This window comes from Corvus brachyrhynchos, unplaced genomic scaffold (assembly GCF_000691975.1).
Source record: "Corvus brachyrhynchos isolate BGI_N302 unplaced genomic scaffold, ASM69197v1 scaffold27, whole genome shotgun sequence".
In the NCBI taxonomy this organism is placed as follows: Eukaryota; Metazoa; Chordata; class Aves; order Passeriformes; family Corvidae; genus Corvus; species Corvus brachyrhynchos.
Genome location: NW_008239139.1, coordinates 446,310 through 464,464, shown reverse-complemented (window position 1 = coordinate 464,464; position 18,155 = coordinate 446,310). Strand labels below are relative to the sequence as shown.

The 18,155-nt window shown below is 41.2% G+C and overlaps 1 protein-coding gene across 6 annotated transcripts in view; it reads left to right on the top strand.

Moving 5' to 3' along the window:
• TBXAS1 (thromboxane A synthase 1) overlaps positions 1 to 18,155 on the top strand; it is a 265,782-nt gene that overhangs the window by 97,339 nt on the left and 150,288 nt on the right. For 5 of the 6 annotated variants that reach the window (XM_017739992.1, XM_017739993.1, XM_017739994.1 and 2 more), the window contains one exon: positions 14,938 to 14,990. In XM_017739992.1, coding sequence (XP_017595481.1) covers positions 14,938 to 14,990 — 53 coding nt within the window. Of the gene's footprint in view, positions 1 to 8,187; positions 8,265 to 14,937; positions 14,991 to 18,155 lie in introns of those variants that run through there. The other variant, XM_017739995.1, reaches the window with a different exon arrangement.

The window sequence follows — 18,155 nt, the reverse complement described above, 5'->3', positions numbered from 1 at the left end:
TAACTGCGTGGTCACACCCACACGGTGCTGAAACTCTACACCCTTTCTGAAACCAGGGCAGTCTCCTACCTGCTTGCCTAAGCCATGTCCAGCAGAAAAACCATTTATAAATTAGCATAAAAGTAAACAAGGGGGGGAAGGCAAGCAGCCCGATGTATGTGCTTGTTCTCCATGGCACATGCCCAGAGAGCAATTCAGTATCATGCAGGTACAAGTGGCATCACTGAGAAATGTGATGGAAGACAATGACCTGTACCAGCCACATCAGGGAGGGCAGAGGTGGCTCACAAACCAGCCCTAGATCTGCATGGATTAGTGTCAGCACAGCAGACTTGCAGGGGATGGGCTGTGAATGTGCATTCCTAACTCTATTACTTATCCCCTGGGCCAGAGGGGCCAGATGTGTTTCATTGTATAGGCAACATACATAATCTGTGAATGATCATTCCTGATGGATCCCCTCCAGACAGTCCAGAAGTTACATTACTGAGCCCAGACTACTTTGTGTAGAAAGACAAGACCACCCCGTCCAGTGCCTTTAGGGAAGGGAGAAGGTGGAATTGCTGTGATTTCACATTTTATCAAGCAGCTGTATGCTCCATGGACAAAATGCTTATATACTAGTGTTTAACCAAAGGCAGCTAAAGCTATGCTTTGGTACCCAAAAGTGTAACCATATGATTTGTCACAGGAGTTAGCAGGTGTTGGTACTTTTAAATGTTGCTATAACTCCTTTTATTTAGTTATGCAAAGTCTAGCCTGCTGCACTTAATTTTGTCTTAAGCATATACTATGCTGACAAAATACGGTCACCTTTGGGACTTAGGTTTCTGGAAACTGAGGTTTCCCATCCCTGAAAACCTGGGATAGGGCTCTGAGCAACCTGATCTAGTTGAAGGTGTCCCTGCTGATTACAGGGGGGTTGGCCTTTAAAGAATGCCTTTAAAGGTCCTTTCCAACCCAAGCTATTCTATGATTCTGTGATCAAATAGATGAAAAGGTAACTCATTACAGTATGGCTATATGGGAAGGGAAAGCATGTTAAAATCCTTCTCTGAACCATTATGGTAAATACATGTTAAAAGGCTTTAAGACCTTGCACAGTGACGAGCCCATCTTTTCATAGGAGAGGTCACTGACTGCAACAACAGTGTCAGAATTGAAGCCTCTTAATATATTATATTACTGTCTTGCAAAGATCTGAGACTCGGGTTTATGCGGACTTATCACTGCTCTAACACAGGGGCATTCCCTTGATATGCTGGAAGCTTATCATCTGGAAAGGGAGACTTGGAAGAAAGGAAGTGTGCTTGCAGTTTTGTGGGCAAGGCAACTGAAGGCTGTGGCTATAACAATTTTGCTTCACCACCCACTGAGATCAAGAGCCAAGTGCCTTCTGTCTTCACTGGGTGCATGGGAACAGGTAGCCAGTGATTCCTCTGAGCTTGTGCAGAAGAGGTTGTGACAAAGGCTGTGGACTGCATCTGCACCCAGTGGGCTTTGACACAGTGCCACAATTGATGCCACCTTCCCAGAGTCCCCTGTTGCTGCAGGAAAAGCTTATATTACATGGAGGAGGATAATGCCTCAAAACATCCTCACTGGAATAAATAAGTACCTTAAGCGGCGAGTTCAAATCCAGCTTGCTTTTCTACTACTTTTGTAGTCAGTCTGGTAATTTTCATTTGGCCTAGGAAAAATAGAAGTAAGTGTTAAATTCATGCTTAAAAGACTGCCTCTCTTCAGAGAGATTTGTTATCCTTTTTCTCATTTTCGACAAGTAAACTTGCTTTTGCATTGGAGATTTTGACATTAAGTGTCTTGATAGAATAATAGGCATGAGATGGATTGCAATCTATTGCCTCAAGACTTTGCCAGTCATAAACTAAAATCAGTTAATGCATTGAGTTAAATCTTGCTATATTGGGCAATGTGCTAGTAGTATTAAAAAAATCAATCCAGAAAATATATTGATTATATTATCTCCATAGCAACAAACAATAATAGGATAATGTTAGCTTAATAATTGTGCTTTGTGAAAACCTTTCAGAATAATTACTGCATTGTGATCTTTTCACAATGTGGAATGCAATAACACTTCTTCCTTGACTGCAGTCACCATCAGCACTGCGTCAAGAGATGCTGTTTTTGTGTGCATGCATATGTATTCATGGGTAATTTTGCTCCGGGTGAAACAATTCAGCAGACTATTTTGGGATCCATTTTTAAATGGTCAAGACCACAAATTGGCAATTGTTTTCCGTATGGCTTGTTTTCTCCCACCCCCTCTGACAACTGGCTACTGTAAAAAGAGGTCGTTAACATTCCTTCTCCTGCCTCTTTCTTTACAAGACACAAAGATTTTGGCATGTAACAAAACTAAATGTCCAGCTTCTCTGTTAAGGATTTGTGAGAGAGAGGAACTCTGCTCTAAAGACAGTGCTTCATATCTGTTCCTTTAATTGAATTTAATCTATCATCCTCTAGGAATGACTTGTTCTGCAGGAGCTGAGATATTTGCCTGTATTTTAGGGGACCTGGTTCTCTTGTGCATCCTAGATTGTCATATAAATAATAACCTGAGGTTGTTATGAATATATAGAGATACTTTCTTACATATAAGCAGGGAGGTGTACATATAACATTTTTAGCCTGAAATTTTGGCAGGAGAGTCAGAGGACTGATATATACACTCTTCATCTGGGTCTTGCTCTTTACTTCTACATGAACCCTGTAATTTATATCTTGAGTTAAAAAGAGGCATTAACACAAAACCATGATGAAGGACCTAAGTTTTTAGAGTGGCTCTGTGTAAGCTCTCCTCAGCAATAACAAAAACATCTCTATATTATCAACCCTGTGTTCAGCACAAATCCAAAATATATCCCTGTACTAGCCACTGTGAAGAAAAATAACTCTGCCCTAGCCAAAACCAGCACAACTGGTAAAACCTCCCAGTTTAATCCATGAAGTTTAAGCAGGGCTTAAACCATCCTGTGTCTGTGAAAGGCCTTGGGGTCCAGGCAGTAGATCTGGAGTCCGTTCTCCTTCTGGTCATGCCAGTATTTCCTGCTGTCTGATCAAGGGCTGGGTTTAGAGATCAGCTGGAAATGCTGCTAAATCTTGCACTGGCAAGAGCTTCCCCACGGCTTTTGCAGGGTGCCCTGTGCTATTCCCAGTGGTATGGTGAGATTGCCGCTTTACTTCCGAGGACACGAATGGATGTCACATTCTCTAGTGGTCACTCCTCCATCCCTTTTTCTGTGGGACAAACACTGATGTCAGACAGGTTAAACTTTTAGCACCTCTTCTAACTGTGCATCGTTTTATTTTGATTCTTAATTCTGGAGAGATTTTGTCATTCAAATGTCCCATAATTTGTCTTCTTACTGTTTAGCAAACAGGGATCCCCTTTTCTTTGAGGACCTTCAGGAGAAAGTCCCTGCTTTGAAAGCACTACCTACAATAAGTGACCCTCTTTGGACCTGGAAATGTGCAAACCCTCTGCTCTGTACAGGTGTACTGTGTACGTAAGAAAAGCAGGAGAGTGCAAGAGTGCTAACAGTTTTCCATCTGACGTGACATCTTCATCAGGAGCTTGGTTGTGCTGTTTTCCTCTCCAGTCCCTCCAGCTGGTTGCTTTATGGGGAGGATGTGGTAGAAAGGTTGTTTTATATCCCTGGCAGTGGTTACTTTCTGCCACTAGCCCAGCCTCCTAGGGATGTGGTTAATTCACAGGGAGAGGGAGGAGCAGTGGTTGCTGTCGGCTTTGTGCCTTATGCCAAAGCATCTAGTCCTGCATAACTGTTGTACTGAATGAAGGTGCCAATCGCCTCTCTCCTTTCCTGCGTGCAGATGCATTCAGTTCTGAAAGGACAGCTAAATGCATCGGTTCCTCTGGAAAATATCTGGTATTTGCAGGTGTGTAGCATCATTCACTAAAAAAAAAAAGAAAAAAGCAAGCCCAGATGGCTTGACAAGGTGCTTTTTTTCTGGTGCTGCTGCAGAATCCAGCCCTGAGTGATGATCTAGAAACAGAAATGAATGGCTGACAGGAGCCAATTCAATCCCCACCTCCAAACCTCAGCTCTTCTGTCTATGAAATTGTCACAGTTGAAATTCTGACTGTGCTTGACACATCCTGTGCTTGCCCTAGGTGCTGGCCAGTAATCTTACTGATTGCTGGAGCTCCCAAATTCTCATTCCACTGCAGTCTCCTGTTTAGTTTCCTTGTGCTATCTCAGCTCCTGATGCTCTCTGCAATCCTCTCTCCAGCCCACACAGGGATTGGCACTGTGTGTTTCTGTCTGCCTCTTCCTAATCCCTTTCCAGGGAGGCCTGATATGGCTTTCTAGTGTTTCTGGGGTTTTGTGCTCAGATCCTACCAGCTACCACATGGGTGGTTTGGGTCTTAAACAGTGTTTGGCTTCAAGACAGAAAATGAAGAGTAACTTACCTTACGAAAGCAAGGAGATTTTGCTAGAACAGTTACATAGAAATAGGTGAAGAGTCAATTGCCTGCTGTAATGTGGCTGTTGGGGCTACAGCTTGTTGTATTCCCAAAGTGATAAAACTATTCTCTTCTGCACGGGATCCTACAGCACATCTCTGTCTACAGTGGTTTGGGGTAGGTGTGTCCTACCTGGTGGCATTGTCACTCTGGGAGCAGGATGAAGCACAGGGAATGGTTGTTCCCATGGCTAGGCTGAAGATATTGCTCTGCAGACACATTCCCCCTCCTGCCCTGCTGAATGTATGGGCTCACTTCAAGCCTTGTGCGTGTCAAGCTGACGTGTCTGCCCTTAACCTTGTGGCTTTTACAGAGGTGCCATGTGATAGATGGGAGTAAAAGGGGACCTGTCACGCCTATGCCTGGCCTGTCCATGCTGCAGATAGCAGCATGCCCTGTTCTCTGTCAGAGGCCAGTACAATCTATGGGGACATTTTTTCTGTTTTCATGCTTGAGAGCTGCATCCATACAAGGTGGGAATCAGACAAGAGGAAGCTAAGCTTGTCTGGCCATGTTAAAATACAGAAATAGTCCTAGTATCTTTCAGTAATGCATTAAGTGGCATGATTAATATCTGTCACGTGTAATGATCTTTCCAGGTTTCTTCCCTTGATGCAGTACTCTGCGTGCTGTCTAGTGCTTTGGTTTGGATACTGTTTTGTGTCTTAGCATCCTCACAATAAAAGATCAAAATTTGAGAGCTGAATTTGTGATTATCTTTAGGTCTTTCAGGCGTATGTTTCATAATTTCAAACTCGGTGGTCACAGATAATTAAGTGGCATTGATTTTATAACCAGTTCATAAACAATGGCAGAGACTCCTAGCAGTATACGAGGGGAATGTCTCTGAGGAGGCCAAGATATTGCCCACTGAATGAGTAATCTTGTGTCCCATAGATGAGGTTTTCTTGAAACCCACCTGTCTAAATAGTACCCACTTAGGCACTAATGAGCAGTATGAGATGGCCCAGAGCTTGCATCAGAAAAGAAAGCTTAATCACTGTCATCCTAATTCTATGAAGATGGAAGATTTGCATGTGGATGTGTAATTTTTGCAATGCTTATTTCAAAGTCTGCTTGCGCTCTGTGGCACCCAGGACAGACTATTTCACAATGGGTTCAGTTAATATATTTTATCCTTTAAAATGACGTTTTCAAGGTCTGAAGTAATCTGCTGCTGATAGGTCTGAGAAGGAAGGGAACACTCTTCTGAAGTGGAAAAACTCCTTGGAGGAAAGAGTCCCTGTCTCCCTTTCTTGGGAGAGAAGTCAACTTTCATTTCTTCAAATGCCACTTTGTTGCTCCCTGAAACAGTGCTTTTGACAGAGTGCTCCCCAAACCTTTGTTTTCCTTTGTTATACCTACTGTGTTTGTCTGTCCTACAAGAAGTTGTTTCCATTTCTTCGAATTACACAATGACTGTTTTGCTTCTCTTAAGGAACGCCAGCAAAGAAAACTGATAAAGCACATTCACCTTTAGTGAGATGTGCTGAATGCTTATGCTAATCCATCTGAGACATTGAGCTCACAGTGAAAATCCAAATAGCAGTGGTCCTCTATTGTCCAGTGAATTCCCTCCTACAGAGAGCACTGTAATTCTCTCTTTTCCTGTTGTAGTTTGAGGATGTAGTTAAGGCAGCAAAGGTGGTTAGCCATCCAGTGGAATTACATGTAAGTAGAGATTGTGTAGGAGAGAATTACACTCAGTTTGGAAGGAAGACAACTTAGAAGACATTTAGTGGAAATTACATACTTTAGTAAAAAAATAAATCCCTTGTTCCTTTCTATTTTTTTCTAGTTTCTTGAGTTATTATAAATATATGTTTATCAAAGGATCAGAAACTGCAGTGAGTCTGTAAGACCTCATATGGAGCTTTTCATGAACACACATTGAACAAATTGTAATTTTCTTTGTATGTGTCTTCTTAATGACATGTTTTCTGGTTTTGATAAAGGTTCCTAGAAGCCTGAATAGGTGTCATCTGTGACATTTACTATGAAGTAAAATAAGGGCCTAGCAGGAGTAAGTGTTATCTAGACAATAGTCCTAGTAAAAATAGTAAGTTTGCAATTATATCTCTATAGCAGGTATAAACAAGGTCTACGGTAACAGCAGGTAACTTTCAAATAGATAAAAAGAAATATTATTCAAGCCAGTGTAATCAGACTGGAGAATTCATCATTGCAATAATCAGGGAGTCGAATACAGCAGCTGGAATAATTTCAGCGTCTGGCTAATTCTATGACTAATTACATTTGTAGCTATGCATACTATAAGAGTAATTCAATCTTTAGCTAATAGTTGGATGAAGAAGAAACCTCCCTCTACTTAAAGCATTTTAGAGTTAGCCGTGCATATAGGGTTCTTTTCCTTATGCCTTTCTTCAAAGCCTCAGGTATGTGATATGTCTGAAAACTCAGAAACAGATCAAATTTGTTGATATTCCTTTCCTTTCTCATATACTGTCTGTGTTTCTGTGGCAGAGAAGGAATGTTTTTGTAAGCTACCAGGGAGGAGGATTGTGAAACCTTCAGCTTGTCTCTGGCTCTACCATTGACTTCCTGTGTGGCATTTGGCAAATTGCTTAATCTTGAGTACTTCCAACTCCCCACCTGTGACAGATGGGCATTTTAACATCCCAGAGATATTGTGGAAATGAAGTTTGTAAAGTGAAATGAGATTGAAAAAAGAGAAAGACAAAAAGAAATCAAGAATCTCATTGCAGTATGCCAAATTAATGTATGAGACTATATCTATATGAGAATGAGTTGGAAAGTTGAGGTGAGTCAACTAGAAGTGTGAATGCAGTGTGCACATGTGGAAGTGTAGTAAATCTTTTCCATGAGAAGAGTCCCTCTTATTCTAGAAGTGGCTGTAGATCTCCTTGAGGGGCTGGTGTAGAGGAGCTGGTTTATTCATCCTACACTTCTTTTTTCCAAAGCATCCAAGTCTGTCCTCCTGTGCCTCAAAACCCTTCTTGACGTTCTTGTCCCCACTGTTCTGACTAGAAGGCTGCTCTAAAATCTTGCTAGTTTCTTTGATAGTCAATAAATTTTAGATAATTTCAAGCAACATTTATCCACAGCCAGTTTGTACTACTTTGATCTTTTAGTAATGTAGGCCTTTATATTAAATAGATATTTTTCTCTCCCTGGTGATTCCTCCCCATACAGTTCTAGACAGCAAGCATGTCTCCTCCCTTTGGTCTCCTAAAATGAACCTTTGGTTAGCTAAAATGGACCCTCCTAATTATGACTTGTAAGACAGGCCTTCTGTTCCCTGAAGATCCTTGTAACCCTTTTCTCCACTTGTTCCCTTTTTAATTCATTCCTTTTGAATGTGGCAGCTCATCAGATTTACAATGCAGCATTCCAGAGAAAGCCTATCCCAGATACTCTACATCTGTAGTTTCCATCATACTTTTTTCCGTCATACATTTTCCATCATCTTTATCTTATGGTTAATGTGTCCATCCAGGTTATTCATTTCTAGCTTATTTTCAAGCAATCACCTGCTACTGCAGAAGTTCTTGGAGTTAACATAGTCTCTCTCTAAGGCTGTGAAGCTTTGCTTTCAACTAAAGACTCCCCTATGTTGCTGTTGTTCAGGTTCTTCAGATCATCCAATTCTTCTGGTACGACAATCTCAGTTTCTCTGCTTGCTGAGGAAAGGATCTGTCTTTTCAGAACCATGAACTTCACTGAATCCTGACCACCTGTTGTGCTAAACTCAGTCCTCCAAACATTGAACAAGGTTTGTCTCAGGATTGACCCTTGAAAAGACTGTGGATTTCCTCCTTTCCTGGCTGTACCTTTTCTTTCTACTCAGCCCATACTCACTTCCCTACCACTTCAATGTTTACTGTCTTTTCTCTTTTATCCTGATTTTCATCCTTTTGGGTGTGATCATGGTTCACCAGCCACCAGACCAAATGCATTACTGAAATTTGTGTGCATCTTTCATTGTTCCCTCATCTACAAAATACATTATCTTCCCAAAGAGAGAGAGCAAGCAGTGTATCCCATTTCCCATTCCTGTGACCCTCTTTCCATTAAGTATTTGCTGTGAAGTGGGGTTCCGTGGGGTGCCTGAGGGACTGTTAACTGGCTGGAGTTGCTCCATCCAGCCATGCCACTTGCGCAGTGCAGGTGCTTTCAACTCTGCTGTTAAAAACATATGATGGGGTTTGTGAGGAAAATCTGAGGACTTGGTCTCACGCACTGAGAAATTTTGCATGCTATTGAGGTCAGGCTAGCAACTGTGTGTTAGCTTGCTCGTCTTCCCCTCCCTCCAACTCTTCAGTTACCAGCCTATTAGAATCAGCCATTAACCTGGTCAATGGGGAGAAACAGCAAATACCAGAAAGAATGATGTTCTTTTCTTAATTCCCGTTTGGAAACCTGACTGGTTGAAATGGTAAATGTCTCAAGAAAAGGCTGAAAAGGGTCCAAAACATGTCTTGCTTTTGTAATGCCAACACACCCAGGTGAAAAAGGATGAGATGAGTACTTCACTGGCGATTGGTCTTGGGGGCAAGAAGGTAGTGCTCTGCCAAAGCTGCTGAGGTGGCTTTAAGCTGGGGTGCTGAATGGGCATGACTGAACTGTATTGTGCCATCTGATCCTTTTGGGTGATAGGATTGGTTGAGGTGATATCTGGATGCCTTCTTATCCTTTTTGTGATATGACTTGAACCCAAGAACCTTGGTCCTTTCTGAGTGGGAGAGGTAACGGATGACAGAAGAAGAACAGGGTAATGAAAGGCACAGAGTAAGGGCAGAAAGAAAGGAAGAGCTCATACAAGAGGGGAAATAACCATGTTTCAGGGAGGGACTGAAGCAGTTTCTCTGAAGTGAGACAACAGCTCTGTGTTAAGGACAGCAAGGACTAATACAGCACACAGTAATAAACCTGCCCACTTAGGTTTTATTAAAGATCTGAAAAGGTAGAAGGAAAGAAATTTACAATTCGTTTGGTGTTTAGTTCAGGTAATTTTTAAAAAAATTGTGTAATGAGATCACGTTGTCCAAATTTTCATATGCAGATTCAATTAGTGTTCAGTTAATTAGCCTTTACAGATGAGATTAACTTAATTACATAACACTAACCTCTCTTAATAACTATTAAGGGTACGAAGGCTGCCTTTAATAAATTTAGAAGGGCTATATGTGTTTTTTAAAATCTGAAATGACACACACATAAATTAAACCAAATTACACACAGAGGACAACCATTAATGGTAACGATCAAAGGAAACAAACTATGTACATAGCTCAGAATCAGGCTGCTTAGAAGTTCATGCTGTGTTCCTCCTCTTGTCTGCTGGCATCCTAGTGATTTCACTAGCATTATTACTGGAGATGATGTACAGTCTGGGGTCATTCCTTCAAAGAGGGTTGCAGACTGATACAAGGTTGCTCTAATTAAATGTTAGCTTGTGTTAAAAAAAAAATTTTGGGTGCTAGATTATTAGCAATTTTCTTTTTCAGGTGGTCTAAGGAAAAAAGACGTGCAGAAGCCCATTGAAGGCTAAAAATCTGATCCATAAATGTCATTCATTGTCATTATGTACCATAAATAACTGTATAGATTTTTTATCTCTTGATATGAGGTGTGCACACAAACAATGATGCTGTGCTTATTAATATCACAATGAAACAGAGCATCACACATCTGATATAGGGTAATAAGCATGGAGCATATATGGGACTAGTTATGAGGTATGGCATCTTTGGCTTCTGAGTCACAAGTTGAATCCAGGGTGTCTTGGTAAAGTGACTGACATCAGATAGTATCTGACTTTTCAGAAGGCAGCAACAAAAGAAGCCTTTTTCCCTTGGCTGTTCTTGCATGGGTAATGTTTCCCACTTACAGTGAATTTTGATGGGCTCATCACATCCATCTCCCCAGAGCTCAGCAGCTTTTGTGACATTCAGTACACTACAAAATTCAAGGGCTACCCTCATGGCATTCTCTAGGACCCATTTTGGAGTCCAAATTTTGAGTTACTGTCAGGAGCATGCATCTGCTGTATCCCAGCTTTGTGGCCTTCTTTAAACCATTTTATCTCATGACCCTGAAGGACTATACTGAAGTTCATAAACCACATCATTTGTTTTCCACCTGCAGGAAGCTGAAATGTTCAAAGCATCCTCCATACAATTTGAGTCATTTCCCATTTGCAGCCACGAGATCTGCAGGTATTGAGCAACTAAAAGGAATAGTTTGGATAGGCCTCATGTTAAACACCCCAAAAATCAAAGTGCATTGCTTCTCTGAGATACTGCCTCTTTCTGAAAACTTTGGCTTAGTGCCTACAGCCATTTTCAGCAAGGAGGGAAGATGACATTGCTGCAGATTTTTTCCTTGCTGTGAGCAACTAGCAAGGTGAATATGCAATGAGGAGGAAATTGCTGAAGTATCTGTCTTGGAGTGGCAGCATCTATTGAAGAAAAGGAGAGGGAATACTTGAGCAATTGCAGCGCTTTCATGTATGCAGCTCAAGCTGAAGCTTCAACATTCAGTATCTCAAGAGAAATGGTTGGCAATTACCAGACTGTGCTCTGTCTGATGCAGACCCAGATCTTGTTCTCTTTCATGGGGTTTGTACCTCTATCCCTGAGAGCAGGATTTGGCCTTGTGAGTGGTTCTATCCTCAGATGCAGCTGATGATATGTGCTCAGAGGAAAGGGAGAATGCAAATTTCCTGCAGGGAGGCAACTGCCAGCCATGTAAACAAAGAACCTTCTGGGTGTGCAGCAGTCAGCCCACTTGAGCTGCTGTTTCCATGGTATACCAGATGCTGTAAAATATGCTTTCTTCAGGGGAAGAAGCTTTTCCTACTCCTGCATTATCTTGTTTGATGATGGACTGTCCTCAGGCTGGTACCTCACTGTATGGGCCACAGTGTGACAAGTCCCCACTGGCCCAACCGTTTTGTGAGTTGATGATGTTAATTCACATTCTGCAGCTTCCAAACAAAGAAAAACCTAAACGGTTTTTTTTTAAACTTGGAACATCATTGCTAACTATGATTTTAATTGTTACTGGTGAGTGTTTAATGTGCTACAGTTCTTCCTGATGCCCATGGTGTCATACCATCATACCGTGTATTGTTTTGCTTTTCTGTTTCCTTCTGTTTTCCTAAAAAATCGGAATACATATTTTTCCCTGATTGTCCTCTTCCTAATACCTATGTTGCTTCGTTATGATTCCTGGTTTAGGGAGGTTAAAGCCACTGGGTACAAGCCAGCAGGTACTATTTCTGAATTTGACTGAAGATCACCCAGTGGAGAAATATGAGGAAAGGAAGCAAAGAGAGGTGGTCTCTACTTCCATTTCCTTGTAAAACAGCAGCTGGTGGTGAGCTGGTGCTTGGTTATATCATAGATACTAAGTACAAGTGCAATTATAAACATGGACAAGCCTGCAATAATTGCTTGAAGCAAACCAACCTCAGCCAGTGTAAATAAGTTACTAAAGCACTTATGAGGCTTGCTGTGCTTCAGACATGACTCACAGGAGGAGGAGGATGTTTTTAGGGTGCCTGTCTATTGGAAGCTGTGTTTGGGGATGATGCTGCAAAACTGGCAGAGCTGTGTGCATGTGGCATATCCCCTCACTCTGTTCTGAGTCCATGCAGGTTCATTGGCTTTCCTCATGGCTATCAAGAGCAAACACAGGTGCCTTTTTATGACTCCAGCTTCCTCCAGCTGAAAGGTGTGCCTTGGTGTGTAAGGGATGCACACACGTCCTCTCTGCCTTGCCTACACTCTGGCCACCACAGCTCTGTAGGGTTCTGTGTCTGCTGTTGGCTTCTCTGTCCCAGGCCTGCTACCACAAGACCTGCTACCAGGTGCTTACCAGGTCCCTGAAGGAGGCCAGGACAGCAGTGGGTCCCAGGGTGAACCTGGGAGGCAGGTAGTGGTGTGTGTGTGTGTGTGTGTGCAGGGCATGAGAAAGTGTCCTGGAGCGTAGAGAATGAAAGCTGCATTTACTCCTGAGGACGCTTTCTCACAGTCTTTCCCAGGTGCTTTTCAACTCCTCTTCCCCCATCCTGCAGGCTTGTACTTCTCACTTTAGGGGAAAAAAAAATTAAGTGTGGTTAATTTTAAGCCAGTGCAATTATTTAGGAGTCCTGGAGGTGGAAAACCAGTTACTGGTTAACAGACCTGATTTGAAATGTGTTCTGCCTGAACCCCCTACTGTAGTGAGCCAGAAGCAGTTCTTCCAAGAAGCTGGGTTTCTGGAAGGCTTTTTCACTGAATCATTTAAAGCCTAGTCTTCTTGAAAATGTTAATATCCTGCTGGCTCACTGGAATGCAGCTGGTGGGTACAGCAAGTGCAATACCTATGTGTGTGCTTGCAATCCAAAGCACAAGTGAGCAGGCAGGGTTCAGGCTGCAGTGTGGGTGTCCTTGCTGAAGGCTCAGGCTAGGAGGGAAGTGGGCTGGAGAGCAGAGCTGATTTGGCATCGTCCCACAGGACTGGAAGTTCCTCTGCCCTGACCAAGCAGTGCAGCTGTGATACAGCAGCGCTTTGCACCCCTTGTGTGCCTGTGCCCGGTGACCTGGAGCTGTGCCCTGTGAGGCGCTGGTGCCGCGGCATGGCTGGAAATGTCAGCTGTGCTTGTGCAGGTTGGGGCTGCTCTCCTGGGCACAGCGGTCAGAGCGTGCCCGTGGGCTGAGCCTGCTGTGCCAGCCTTAAACAGCCGCCTGGAGATCAGGGCTGGGGGAATTTGACCCCAGGATTCCCCCTTGCATCGGTAGACAACCTTTATAATGCTGAAGTCATAGCAATTGCAGGCTGAAATCCTGCAGTGGCTGGAGTATCTCTATAGCAAAAATGCAGGTCGGTGTGAATGTATATGTGCCTTTTCCCCTCCCGCAGTGTCTGCAGATAAAAGCCTTTCTGAGTTAGCTGTATGTGTATTTGCGGTATTACAAAGGCTTTGTCCACCTTAGTTTGCTAATGGATGAGGCTTTTTTGCTTACCTTAGTAGTAAAGAATTTTTCAGGGGGGAATATATATTCTTTTCAGGCAATATACATTCTCCTCAGGCTGTCATCTAATCCACCTCTTTCGTAATTTTATCCTTAGTGTCTTCTTACATGTCATCCAGTGTTTTTTTGTAGCTAAAGGAAAACCTAGAGTTCTTGCCTTAAGCTGGAGAGGTATTGTCCTGTAGAATAAAAGTATTACGAGTCCAGGATTTAAAAAAAAAAATAAATAAAAAGCACAACTGTAGTATAAGAAGAAAAAAATAATTGAGGGTCTCCATGAGAGGAGGAGTGTAGGTGGTGGCAAGTGCTTTGCTAATTTGGACGATAAGTTAGCACTCAAGGGTGCTAAGTCAGATCATTACCTTTGGTTACCAGATTTTCTTTTGCTTAGTGTGGTAAAATGCTCTCAAAGCATACACACATGACATGGGCTTGTTTATCTATGTCAGCAGTAGATGTATTTACAGTAGTTTGTATTGTTCTAGCTAATATTCTGTGGTATGTCATAAAAACTAAGAAAGACTCAGTATGAGACGTAAGTATTCTACACTGTTAGTGAATTTTCTCTGAAGAATGAAGATAGATCACGACAGTCTTTCTTCCATTAATATAAATGCAGATTAATGCAATCAAATGTGTTACTTTTTCCATAGACAAGTTACAAACACAATGGAGTATGGTTCTCAAATACTGAGGTTTCATTAAAACAGATTTTTTTATGTTCATTTTTGGGGATATATTTTGCACACCTTCTCTAGATTGATCAATTTGAATTCATTTAAGACACTAATAATTTAGTATAGTGGCAGGTTTCTTTAGATAAATGGATACCAATTTTCATCAATTATGAAAATGAAACACAGTAAAAATACAAAAAATTTGTACAAATAAAGCTGTTTACTATTCTGTAGAGTGTAGCAGCTGACTGCCTTGTGCTAAACTCTGACTTGGCAGGTTTGGGGTTTTTTTAAAATAATGTGACTAAAACCAAAACAAGATGACCTTGCCATATTCCCTGGGCTTCTCTTTTGTGTAGTAAGTAATATACTTATCCTCTTATTAATTTCTCTGTTAGTTTTCCACCCATTCGCATATCCGAAAAACATTGAGTCAGGACGAAAATGATGAAATTAGTTTAAAAAGAATAAATCATGAAATGGTAACAGATTTTGGAGTGTAAAACCATGATGAAAACGTGCTTCATGGCTGTCCAGCTCTTTTTTGGGATTGGGATTTGTTTTTCCAGGCATCATTTCTAGACTCTGTGTATGTCACACGTGGACAACGATAGAAAGGTGAGGTAATGAGTTAATACCATGGTTCTCCTGGCTGAGGTTAAAAGCTTTGTGTGTGTTAGAAACAGTGTGTAATAGAGCTTCTGCTGTGCACTTCTCTAAAATACTGTGTTATTTTTCTTTCTTCCAGGGTTTTTGGGAAAACCACACAAAACTCATAACGGAGTATGGACCTGTTTGTGGGTAAGCTTAGCAGTGCTATCAGCTTTCTTCTTTCTCGCTCTTGCTCTTTGAGTTTGTGGGGTGGGAAAGGAGAAAATATCAAGATGTTCATCAAAATGCAGAGTGCAGTGTTTCAGTCTCGGGGACAGAGGTGGAGGATGTTTGATTACATGCAGCAAGTACTTTTGGCTTATTTTAGTTCAGCATTTGGCATTGGACTTCATTTTTTCTCTCTCTTATTTTAATTATGCACATAAAGTTTAGTCCTTTTCAGAACTGTACAAAGCTACCAGCCTTCAATATTCTCTTTTTATCTGCAAATTCTTTATACTTACAGTGAACAGTGGAAATAATAATTTGTCATCTTAAAACCCCCTCAGTTTATGAAATAGTATGAATTTGATTCAGCTGTTGCTATCTGTATTTATGCAAAATTCCTAAACTTAAAATACAATGAAGTACAGATTAGAAATGAGGCATTCCTCTCTCTATAGCTCAGCTGGGCTATCTTAGCAGTTTATTGGAAGTAAAGAGGGTTTAAGCAGTATATCTCTTCGTAGAAGCCCTTCCACATTTCTCTGAATGTCATTTCCGTTCTAAGAACTAATTACTTTCCAGTTGTCATCATTTAAAGTGGAAATGTCGTTGTTTTGTGGTATCTTCTATTGTTGTGGACAGTTGATGTTTGTAGCATAACTATTATTTCAATATATAATTATCAGGCAATATCCACAAAATATAGAAAATGTCGATTTTTTTTTTTTTTCCCCCCTCCTGTGGTCTGCAAGGAGTTTAAGACACTTGTAAGAGAGCATGTATGAATGTCTGGGTGTGTACATATGTGATTACAAAAGATACCAATATGCTCTTTATGCTCTTCCAGCAAAAAAGCTCTAGCAGAAAGAAGTCAGGCTCAGGCATTTGATGCTCTAGTCACAGCCACCTTGTGGCATTTATGCTCAGCCCTAAGGACAAAGTGCTGCAAGAAGTGATGGAAATAATGAATTCCAAGGGTTAGGTACTTGTCTAGGAGAAAATAATACAGTGTCTTGGCTAGCCAGGAATGGGAAAAGATATTCATTAATGTGGTGGCAATTTGTATGTTGTGTAACAAATGGAAAGTGACTGAGGCTTATTATCTCTGTGACCTTTGGTGTGATGCCCTTAAATGACAATAATGTAAGAACACTGGCATTCATTCCTCAGTATACTTCCTCCTTATTAATATCATCCATATTTTTTTTCTAAGCTGAATTTGAGACAAGTTGCTATTTAGTCATCTGTCTGCTCACTCAGCCAGGCAAGGCTATGTCACTGGAGAAAGAGATGTATAATTACAGTGTGTGAGCAGATAGAAAGTTTCATTTCTCCAATCTACTTACAGACTGTTAGGGAATGAAACCTCTGTGAGACTTGCATGGACTTCAAAGCTGGATGATGGTGGTCATGGTCAGCCAGGATAGTTCTGCCTCTTTAGGATCCTCTAGGTAGGAAGTGTGAGCAGATTGAGCATAAGTATGCTTCATTTATTGCATGCATGGAAAACTCAATTTGTGAGGCATCTAGGAGGCTAGCAGAGAAAAAAATGCTGCTTTTTGATGTCTCCCAGGAAAACAAAGCTGGATGCAAACAATGCTGTGGTCGAGGTAAGGTCTATTTGTAGTTGAAGGAGGATGTTTTAAAACCTGGCTTGTGAGCTGCTGTTCAATAGGTGGGGTATGTGTCAGGGGGTATTTATCACAGTCCTGTCAATTAAAGAAATTCCTTCTCCTTCCTTGTAAGTCTTCAGTGTGATTCTTTCTGTGGTTCTTTGAAATAGGCAAATAAATGGTAGGTGTGTTTATGTGTATACTCCCAGCAAAGTATTGGATCTGGCAGATGGAAGAAGATGTGGCATTTTTCTTTTCCCAGATTGAAAACTGCTTTCCAATAAGCATAAAGAGCAATGATCTTTATTTCTACAGTGGTGAAGTGAGTTGAATACAAATCTTTGGAACTGAAGCCTTTTTTTCTTCCTAAGGTCACTTGAATAGTCTGAATGATACCATCACAACTGTTTTCTTTTGTGTGTGAATTGGTTTCCTTGACAACAGGATGTCAAATCAACTTTTCAGCTTTAATCAAGTCAAAACAATATATCCCTTCCATTCCAAAAGGCCTCAAGTCGGAGAGAATTATTTCAAGTAAGGCTTTTGTAGGTCACAAAAGCTTTTTTTCCCTTTCGCTCCCGTGTGCAAATCCAAAGGAGAGGTGATGGTATTGATATTTTATAAAGAGAGACAATGCAAATAGTCCTCAGTTGTCAGTTTGTGTATGAAAACTGTTTTCATACAGAGGTGGCCCAAGATGGAGGCCAAGGCAGAAACAAACAGCTCTGGTTTGGTGCAGAAGCAGAGATGGAGCATTTCTATTCAACAGGGAAATCCAAGCCACTGGCATGACTTTTGAAGAGGTCCTACAACAGAGTGGTAGTCTTTGATTTAGCTATAATTTGGAGTATCTTCTATAAAAATGCTTCGTCTACAATATGTGTGCTATTTCATCATAGCAAAAACAGAGTTGAAAAAAATCCTACTTGGAAAACAATGTACTGATACATATTGAGATTTGCCTTGAATATTCTTCTATTCACATAGGAGTTCTGCAGAAGAGTAGCCCTGTTTGCTGTGAAAGTTAGTGATTTACACCACTCATTTTTGGATGAATATTGATGCTTTGATACTTTATTTTCACCTCCACCATACCCAATTGTTCCATTTCAATTGCAAGTTAATGGCTACTGTTTGCAAATAGGTGATAAAAGCAGACAGAGAAATAAAGAGGGACAATATATTTTATGGAATCAGAGAAGCAACTACTACAATGTGAGCAGAGGTATATAGAGAGAGATAGTTTTACTTTCTATATACACTTCATATGCATTTGACCACTCTACTGCAATTGCATCATTATGGCTTTACAGAACTGTAAGCATGTATGGCTGATTTGGAGTTAAAGAAATCTGCCAAAATAAGTAATATATTCTTCGCCCAACAACATACTACCAGTGATAGTAGAAAATATGACACAGCCCCCTGATTGCTCTGGGATGATGCAACTTATTCTGCCTTTGACTGTAGCAATGCATTTGGGCATGGGGAAGAATGTAAGAGATCATAACACAGACCTTGCTGTGTGTAATCAAAG